The sequence below is a fragment of the Phoenix dactylifera genome, chromosome 4 (genome assembly GCF_051530095.1).
Source record: "Phoenix dactylifera cultivar Ajwa chromosome 4, Ajwa_hap1_PhDact_Kaust_v1.1, whole genome shotgun sequence".
NCBI lineage: Eukaryota > Viridiplantae > Streptophyta > Magnoliopsida > Arecales > Arecaceae > Phoenix > Phoenix dactylifera.
This window is the reverse complement of record NC_143193.1, coordinates 50520645-50530424: the sequence shown is the minus strand read 5'-3', so window position 1 is coordinate 50530424 and position 9780 is coordinate 50520645. Positions and strand designations below refer to the sequence as shown.

The following is a 9780-nucleotide window of genomic DNA, read 5'->3' as shown; positions in this document are numbered from 1 at the left end:
CTGCAGTTTTAAGAGTGATGGACCACTGGATGAGCATTGGGTAAGGATACCCTTGTTGAGTGGTGCTGATTTTGTGTTTTGAGTCCTTTCCTCATTCATGGATGGCTTGCGGAATTTATGTTCTAATGAGTGGTGATTCAAACGACATGAGAATCACCATAGAAGCTTAAATTCCATTTAATCGATTCTGTGTTCCAAGTCCTTTCCTCGTATATGGATCTCATTATTCTGCTGGAGAAAAACATTTCAACTGTTCGCAGCTTTTTTTACTTGAGGCGTGATCCTCCTATCTCAGCTCAGCTGGTATCATTAGTTCGTCATCTTTTGCTGTCACTCTTAGCTCTCTCTGATCTATTGGCATTACTTAGCTTTTCTATTATCAACTTACGTCCTCTATTTTGTTAGATTCCATTTCGTATGGTATGTCGAAACCTATTTGTGCTTGATGCAAATGAACATGATAGTCCAGCATATGTTATTTACAATACAACTGTTGTTATGATTTATACTCAAAATGCTTCATGCCTCCATCTTAAACCATTAGAACTATATACATCTTTATCGCTAGGATCAAAATGTCATAAAGCTTTTGTTCACCAAAATGCTTCCAGAAGAAGCATGGAAAGTTTCAAAGAACCCGAACCAGCCAAGGCAAGGTGGCTGCCTGATAGCATCACCATTACCGTGAGGCTTTTTTCTCTACTCTGCGATTGGCTCGCGGACCTTGTCTTGCCCAGCAAAATGCTGAAAAGTTTCAGAATATCATCTTCCCCTCTGCATTTACAAAAATCATCTTGCACCACGGAACCACCAAGTTGATTGAAAAGCACCGGCAAAATTTAGACAGCACCGCTAAAAGGAAACATGTGATGAAACCCTTTATTAACGAAAGCTATGGGTATTACAGCTCTTCGCAAATATAACAAGCCATCCACTCCCTCCATTATTTTTCTCACCCTTTGGTTGAGAACACCTGGGGAGAGATGGATGGTCCCTCCGGCCAAAAACAATCCCATAAAGGGACATGGCATAAAATGAGGAAAGGAGGAGGGCATAGCATACCGCCTCTCATCTCAATTCCTCTTGTAATTAAACAAACAGATGCAATAAGTGAGACAACATAGGAACACCCCCTATACAAACATCAGGAGACCAAATGAGTACTCATCAATTAAAGCTCGATGAACGGCTCCATCTCCCTCGCAAGTACTCCTCTAAGGAAGTGTTTGCTGCTATAAAATCGACAGCCGGATCTACGCTGCTGACTGAGAGTGAATCATCATCAAGCAGTGCAAGGTTTATGTAAGACTGGATGTTAGAATCTTGAAGTGGTGCCTCATCATCCAACCCATCAAACTCTTTGGAAGCACTGACTTGTGATTTTGCCCACTTGAGAATGTCATCATCTCCTCCTAGGAGCTTCAGCACCTGCAGTCAGGAGCAGTATATGTATAATTATATCATGTTAGCTTCAGCACCTGCAGTCAGGAGCAGTATATGTATAATTATATCATGTTTGCACCTCAGAATTCACTTCATAATAAACAACAGCATGCCCAAGAGCTTCCCGGAGGTAAAATATTGCAAAATAGATCAATAAAGCTGAATCATGAGAACTGCATGGTAATAAATATCTTACAGTTGCTATTCTGGGACGACACCGAGGAGCTCTTCTGATGCAGAGGGAAGCAGCCAGAATCATCCTCTCCAACTGATCATCACTGTAATTAGTGCCCAGACATGGATCGACCAGCTGCTTAACTTTTCCATCTTGTAGAATTTTCTTTGCCTGCCATCAGGATATCATGGTAAGTTCTCGTATCTTCTTGTTTATTATGGTTTTATGCTATTTTATCGATAAAAGGAGCCATTGCTTGGTGCAGTAGTAAATGCTTGGGCTGACAAGTGCAAATGTGCAATGGTATGGGTTCAAGTCCTAGGACAGCCACTGTGCATGAAAAGTGCCAAAGGTTATGTTTAATCCCCAGTCCCATACCGGATTTCCAGGAAAATAAATGGGAGCATGGCTTTTTACGATTTTACCAAGAAAAAAGATGTTGGACTATCTTCAATCATAAACAAGCTATAAAGCAAAGTCTTACATATCTCTAGATGGTATGCCAAATCTCTAGACGAAAGCCATATATGTACATATATACATTCAATTATGATGAAAACTAGCCTTCCAGCCATTTTTTATTGAGCACAAGGTGGCATCAGTTATAGAAGAACACCAAAGAACTTACCCAAATGACCAGGCTCTCTTGGCCCTTGGGACAGCCTGTGCAGACGGGCTTTCTACCCGAAATAAGCTCAAGAAGCACAACACCAAAAGCATACACATCAGTTTTTTCATTGACCTTCCCATACATAAAATATTCAGGAGCCAAATACCTGCAATTATAAGACATTTTGCTCGGTTAAACAGAAACGCCATCGCATCTCATCTGATGTCACTTTCACAAATAAGTTCATAGTTGAGTGAATTAGCACACAAACCCGAACGTCCCTGCAACATCGTTGCATGAGAAGTCCACTATTGAAGCTGATGCCCACTTTGCGAGACCAAAATCAGATAACTGAAGCATGCCAAGAAGAAATGGGATACAACCAAAGGTTTAATTTGAAAGGCATTTGGTAAACAAATTAAAAGAGGCAAATTTCTTCATTGATCCTAACAGCAGACAAGAGAGTACCTTGGGCTCAAAATCAACAGAGAGGAGAATATTTGAGGATTTTACATCCCGATGGATCACAGGTTGAACATTGGCAGCACCATGTAGATAGTCAAGGGCTTCTGCAATGCCCACTGCCACCTTATATCTCTCGACCCAACCAAGAACATTCTTGTTCTCACTCTCACCTGACAATAAAAATGTGGAATAGGAGATAAGATTTCGAAAGAGAAGACACAAGGTACAAGAATGTGAAGGATGACCTTGTAGTGAACATAAACAGCATACCATGGAGGCTTTCCTCTAAGCTACCTCGTGATAAGTAATCATAGACCAATATGAGATTATCATTCTCAAAGCAAAACCCAAACAGCGAAATAATGTTCTTATGATTTAATGCGGTGATAATCTCGATTTCCGAAACGAACTCGTTTAGGATGTGCTCAGAGGGCTTCAGAATTTTCACTGCCAATTCCTTGCCATCAGAAAGGCAGCACCTGTAGACATGGCTGCTACCTCCCCTCCCAATGAACTTCTCTGTAGTGCACATCAAAACAGCAACAGACGAAAGCTCAGCCAGATCATACACAGATAGCATGAGAATTAAAAGTCATGGAAATTGACCTGGTGAGAAGTTAGAGGTCAACTGCACAAGTTCCTTATAGCTGAACAATCTGCAAACTGATGAATACTTCTCCCTAAGAGATTCCAACTCCTTTGGAATTTTCTTTTCACCATTGTCAATTGTAGGCGATGGACTACATGAATCAGTTTCGAAAGGAACTATGGCCCCTCTTTTCCCATCAACACCGGAGGTGGCATTTGCTTCTAATTTTGCAGGCTTTTGATCTGGATGAACTGTCGATACTGCTGAGTGCCGGCTGGGAAGCCGCATGGCCCATTGAACCACAGAGGTCTTGGATCTCTCTGCAGAAGTGGTTTTCTGATTGGGCAAGACCGACTTTCTGAGCAGGGGCCAGCCAGGTCTTGCTTGCGGCGAGTCCTTGATCAAGTGAGAGACGGAGCTCGAGGGAGCCTCCGGTTTCTTCCCAGGAACCAGAGCCAAGGACTCATCTTTCTCCAATTCAGAGCACAAGGGAAGGGAAACAGGGGAACAAACGCCAGAGTTTTGCCTTTTTGTGTCATCCAATGATGGTAAGACGTTGTCTGCACCAAGGCTGACACAACTCAACCTTCTTTTAGATACAACTGGCAAACAGGGAAGCAATGTGCTCGAAGTATTGGTGTTCCTTCCTGCATGGCTTTTAATCGCCAACTTGTCATCCCCGCGATTGGATCGCTTGGAGTAATTTTTTGATTCCTGCCAGGGCACGAGGGCTGAACTAGAACTTCGGACATGGTCACCGACACTGTTGTTCGCTGCTTTCAGAATGGAATTTTGAGCACAAGGGGCCAAAAATGAGCAGAATTGAAGCAGGAAGTGAAGTTTAGGAACGACCAACCAACCTGTGGATTGAGAAGCTGGCAGTGGCTCTCTTCGGAAGACAATCTTGCCGTTGTTCACTGCCAACACCGAGCAATCCCGGGAGAGTTTCTTTGCGCAGTACTTGGCAATTGAGGTAGAGGAAGACCTATTGAAATCAATTGATTACATACAAACCATACAACATTGGTCGTCGAAAAAAAAAAAGAAGAAAAGATAGAGAGACGGTCTAAGATTCACTGGAATACCCGAAAGAACGGTTGTTCTTTGTAATCCCTAGAATTAGTTTACTTGCCGCAGAGGAATTCACCTCTCGAACCAAATCTTTGCGGATTGATGAACCACGGCTTAGCTTCAGTTTCAGATCAATCTATCAAAACAAATAAATAAAAAAAAAGTTAACTTATGCAGCATCAAAAATCAACTAAATATGGCGAAGAAATCGATGAAAAAGAACAAAAGTGACAACTTGTTTGAGATTGCAGAAGCCTTCATAGACAGCGAGCATGGAGTCGAAGGCCTTCACGAGAGAGAGCAGAGAAGAGGGCGAATTTTCATTATGATGCGAAACATCTGCGGAAAAATATAGACATATAAATATATTTGCGAGAAGAATTAAGAAAAGAAGAGCAAGATTAGATTTTTCATGAAGAAAATCATGAAAGAAGAAGCAAAATTAGAATTTTTAAGAGTAGAAGCGGCGGAGAGGTCGAGGCTACGAAGATTGGTACCGGCGGCGGAGGAGGGGAGGACGTGGAGGGCGAGGACACGATCGCCGGGGGAGGCGACCTTGACGAGGGCCCACGTGAGGAGCTCCCGGCTCTCGGCGTCCATCTTAATCCCAACCACCACCGTCTTTCCTTCTTCCCCCTTCTTACTCTCCTCCTTCTCTTCTTCTTCTTCTTCTTCTTTCCTTCTTCCGCCGCCATTGGATTGCACCAAGATGCCATCTTTCTTCTCCTCCTCTTTTCTCAGCTTCATCCTTCTGTTTTCTTCTCTCCTTCTCTTCTCCGATTCTTTCCGTCTCAGGATTCGACGGAGGGATTATGGGAGACGCTCTCTGAAATCTCGGTGGGTTTTATTCGTTGCCGATAAATAGATCTTACGCTGTCTTTTGGACAAAATTTAGTTTCCAACACCCTCCCAAGCCTCAATAGTCTATTTTATAATTGAAAACTGGCTATATATTATTCTTCCCGCTTCCTTAAATATAAATCAGTAGGGAGCGGCCCCTGAAGTCCTTTTTTTTTTTTTTCTGAGGGGAAGGCTGCCGGGCTTTTATTGTTGTCTAGATTCCGAAATTGGTAATGTCTTCTGCAATTTATGTAATTATCCTTATCTTGTAAAAAATCAGCTTTCCTCTTTTTCATCTGAAAGGATAGGAGCATAAGTGTCATCACCATCAATCCAAAAAAAAATCCAAATTGGTAGTATTTTTTTAAAATAAAAAATAGGAAATTTGATGTAGAAATTATATTTAGTTATCTATTTTTAATTCTTTTAATATTTTTATTATTTCTGAAAAATAAAAATAAAAATAAAAATATATACTTTTATTTTTAAAAAAAATAGATTTTACCATTCGTCTTTCGATAAACTAAAAATAAAATTTATATTTCTAATTTTTTTGAAAAAGAAAGGCATCAATGCCAAACGCTATTTTTTTTTAGCTTCCTTAATAAATTGATTTCATCTCCCTTGACCTATCCATCTTTAGATGAAATAAATCAACTTGCCATTTTTTTGGATAAAAACTAGGAGGGGGGAGGGACGAACCCATCCACGTAGCAGCCTCCACTGGGCCCTCCTTCCATCAAAAAATGTTCAATGCAGGTCGCAGGTTTCCGCATGCCCTCTCCGACACGTAGATTGCCCCACGTGTGAGTATGTCACCCCAACGCCACTTCAGTACCGACAGATCAAATGGCAACTCCATAGAACAAACTACGCAGGAGGCATCTGGTCTCCACATTTAATCGACACCTGCGTGTTTCAAACATAAGTCACTCCGGTAAAATCTTAGCCCTGTTCCAACCGTACTACCATCTTGGTGTCAATCAACTCGCCTTTGGGCGGCAGACAGTTGGCGAATGAGCTTAATTAACTATTAATAAAATTAGTTAACTATCTTCACTGCGGTTATTTTTTTCAAAAATTATATTTATTTTTTATTCACTATCTTTGCCATCGGATCTTCTGTTCTTCGAGCATGTCACTATTTTTGCCTACTGCCAATTTATTTTTTTGTCTCACATACATCTAACAATTTATGCAATCAAAAATAGCAAAGGACAACCCTCACATCTAAAACAAACCCATAAAACATCAAAAAAAAAAATACATGTCAAATCATAAAAACATACTTTTTCCTTTTTCATAAAAAGAAAAAGGAAAATAGCGATAGTTGGAAATGATTTTATTTTGTTTGTCGAAACTAATTGGACACACGAGATGGTCATAAACCAAAAAAAAAAAAGGAAAAAAAAAACGTAATTAGTGGTCACTAAGCCAGTTTATCTGATACAATAATCAACTTACTTATTTTTTTTAAAAAAAAAAAACCTGCACGATCTTATCTTGTTATTCTTAAATTACAAGTGGCGTAATCCCATGGTATACGTTTACGTCCCCTTGTTTATTCGGGACGTAAGCGGCCTTTGCTTCTCTCCATCCGCTCAACCCTCAACTTGGACGAAGGCTGCTTTCCGGTTACTCAATAAATTACAGGAGCCTGACCTCATGCTTTACGCGACTCCTCATTTCATGCCCTCCTCTCTTTCTTTATAGTTTTTATTCTTTATATTTATTATCTTGACTTTCAATTATTTAGAGAATTTACGGTTACATTCAATTAAATTGATGATGTTAGTAAAATCATTTATCTCATATAAAAAATTAAAATTATTTTTAAATAATGAGGAGGATGCACCTATTTCTTTTATTCTTGGATCTCTTCTAATATGATATTTGGCTTATGTTTAAGATTAATAGTTTGACTATTATTTTATTAAGTTATGAATTAATGTACGATGAATCTTAAAAAAAAGAGTAGCCGTAGATTTTTTAGATTATTAAATATAAGTATATTTTTTTTATAATTTTGGAAGAATTTTTATAATTTATTTTTTTGTTAAAATTTTAAAAGTCAAAAGTTGATGAGGTTGCCACCTTAATGGACCGTTCGCCAGGTCGTTAGATTCGCAATACTATCATTATAAACAAGAAAAACTAGTTCAACTCAAATGAGAACCCAATAATGTGACCTCGGGTTCCAATTTGCATTCCTAGTGGCCCAACTATTTTTCATATTCCATGCTGGAGAGAATGTGTTCGATATTGTACAGTGGTTGACTTCAAGCTGAACCATGAGACACGCTCAAAGTAGAGCACATTGTTTTCTTTTGAGATATGTGATATAGATGTTCTGCTAGCGAGCTTATTGATGTATTATTCACTTGAAAAAAATTATGGGCTTGTAAATGTTATGAAATTTAAAGGAAATATCACACATTATGTAGTTTGATAGATCCAAAATTCTCATTTTGAGAATAAATGGGTCCTGCATGGATCCGAGAGATAATTATTCTTAGTTTGGATTCTAGGATACGATAATTAGCTCTTCATTGTGATATTCAAGGTAATATAGTTCCAAAACCTACCAACCAGCTAGACCCCTCTACTCAATAATAAAAGATTATGCATTTGATTTTTGAACGGTGCATTTCCAAAAATTCAGACTTGAACAATTATATCACAGGTCCTCCCTTCCTTTCTCTCAAAAAATATTTTGCAAAAAAACCTACTGAGCAAGATTAGATAAATTGCAATTTGAGATATCCAATTAACGAACTAAAAATTTAAGCCACGCGAGCCACACAAGCTATAAATATTCAAAATTTAGTAGGCAAAGGATGTACAAATTGAACACAAGTTAATTATGTAAGAGGTTTTGAAATTTGAAATGGTTGTGAACCGTCCCTCCTCATTTAAACTCATTTGAAACCCATCCTAAATGCAATAGAGACGTTGGGCTCCAACTTTACTCCAGAGGGAAGAGAGAGGAGAGCCCTCTCACTCTCATTTAATTCCTTCTCTTCATATCTGTTAGGGGGCTTTTACCTTCTTGGGTCTTTTCTTTTTTTTTTTCAATTTTTTTCAAGCGGTGAGGAGAGAAGAGAAGAGGGGTTATCTTGCTGTTGGTCTCTTCTTCATCAATCTCTCTTCGTCCTTTGGCTCTGAATCAATTGCATACGAACATATATAAAAAATCCTATTGAGTTCAAGAGATTTTGTAGTACTGTACACGTCTATAAAATCAACGGTCCGTTGTATCTTGGAAAGGGATCGCCAGAATCCGGTGCATGTAAGGAGGCAAATCTCTTTCAAAAACAGTGACTACATGCCTCGGATTGACTACAGGTACTATTTATTTTGTTGTGAATCAAAAGAAAACGACGTGAAGTACGCATCGCAACTGGTTGTTTCAGTAAAAATTAAATTACTTATGGTTTATTTGAGTTCTTTTGAGGTGTTTTTTCCAACAAATTAAACCATATGTTCCTCTCTTTTTTCACATAGTTAGAAGATGAAGGACTACAATAAATAAATCAGTGAGTAAAATATATCCATCAAGTTCCACGAAATGTGAATTGCTACGGGGATCAAATATAACCCGGTGGCAATCCTAGTAGATTTTAGTTAATCACATAAGACAAGTAAATGGTATGTTCGTCTCAAGCTAAATTATTTCTCGACATCCAACCACCAAGGGTATATTTAGTCGGAGAAAATCGGACTTCAATTCTATTTCGAATTTTATAGAGAAATGGTAACGCTTCAATTCTTCAAAATTCAATTTTTATTATTTTTCTAACATTCAAATTTTATTTTGATTTCAATTTTAATTTCGATGAGGAGTTAAATATATTAAACAATATAACCTTTTTGATTTCCCTTCAAACCAAAGGCACCCTACCTTCTCGCCACGGCAGGAGCCTATTTAACAAACTCTTCACACAAAAATGTCATGGGAGGTGGGGTTGCACCGCCGAGGGCCTTTCCCGCGGTCCAAGGGAACGCGCCATTTGCCTCCATGATCGCGTATTCACGAGAGCGTAGGCCCTACGTTCACTTGCTCATGTGAGCAGGTATTAATATATTGCGACGCCTTCAAAGTTCGTACAAGAATGCAAAGTTGAAAGAGGTGGGATCATAGGACCCAAGCGCTTTTCCACGTTCTCTGCCTCAAACTCTGCCTGCTTTCCCTTCAAACAAAGCTAAATGCTCTCAGCCTTGCCTTCCTTCTCGTCCACCATTCAATAATATTTCTAGGGGTGTTAAAAACAAGACAGTATCTAGACATGTTACTTGAAGATGCTTGTATTAAATAATGTTCCTTGCCTAGGGTAACACAATTACATTTCTATGGATCATGTCATGTTATTCTTCATATCCTATATTCCTCTAATTATTTGAAAACAAGTTCTTGCACCTGCGTATATCATGCTGAAATAATTGCGGGTTTTAGCGCAATATATATATCAATGCAGGTAGGGCAGCCCAACATGACATTTCGCGAGATATATTTCCATTTTAGCTTATCTTGCTCTTAAGAATGATGTTTCCGCAGCATTAGATTATTGTTATTTACGTGGTTGCTAA

General features: G+C 38.9%; 1 protein-coding gene across 1 annotated transcript; it reads right to left on the bottom strand.

The window, feature by feature from the left end:
- Positions 1–853: 853 nt before the first annotated feature.
- LOC103701364 (protein kinase STUNTED-like) lies at positions 854–5301 on the bottom strand. Its single transcript, XM_039133513.3, has 11 exons — positions 4851–5301; positions 4589–4692; positions 4368–4489; positions 4143–4267; positions 3300–4055; positions 2964–3212; positions 2697–2863; positions 2500–2579; positions 2247–2394; positions 1640–1789; positions 854–1428 (listed from the first exon to the last, which is right to left on the bottom strand). The coding sequence occupies exons 1-11, from the start codon at positions 5098–5100 to the stop codon at positions 1168–1170; spliced, it is 2412 nt and encodes an 803-aa protein (XP_038989441.3). The 5' UTR covers positions 5101–5301; the 3' UTR covers positions 854–1167.
- Positions 5302–9780: the final 4479 nt, after the last annotated feature.

What these genes read in the sequence shown, in the direction of transcription:
- LOC103701364 (XM_039133513.3), bottom strand. Translation starts at nt 5,100, where the DNA reads ATGAAGCTGAGAAAAGAGGAGGAGAAGAAAGATGGCATCTTGGTGCAA. An exon ending in AAGAACAACCGTTCTTTCGG is followed by an intron (nt 4,268 to 4,367) that starts GTATTCCAGTGA and finishes TGATTTCAATAG; the next exon opens with GTCTTCCTCTACCTCAATTG. An exon ending in GACCTCTAACTTCTCACCAG is followed by an intron (nt 3,213 to 3,299) that starts GTCAATTTCCAT and finishes TGTGCACTACAG; the next exon opens with AGAAGTTCATTGGGAGGGGA.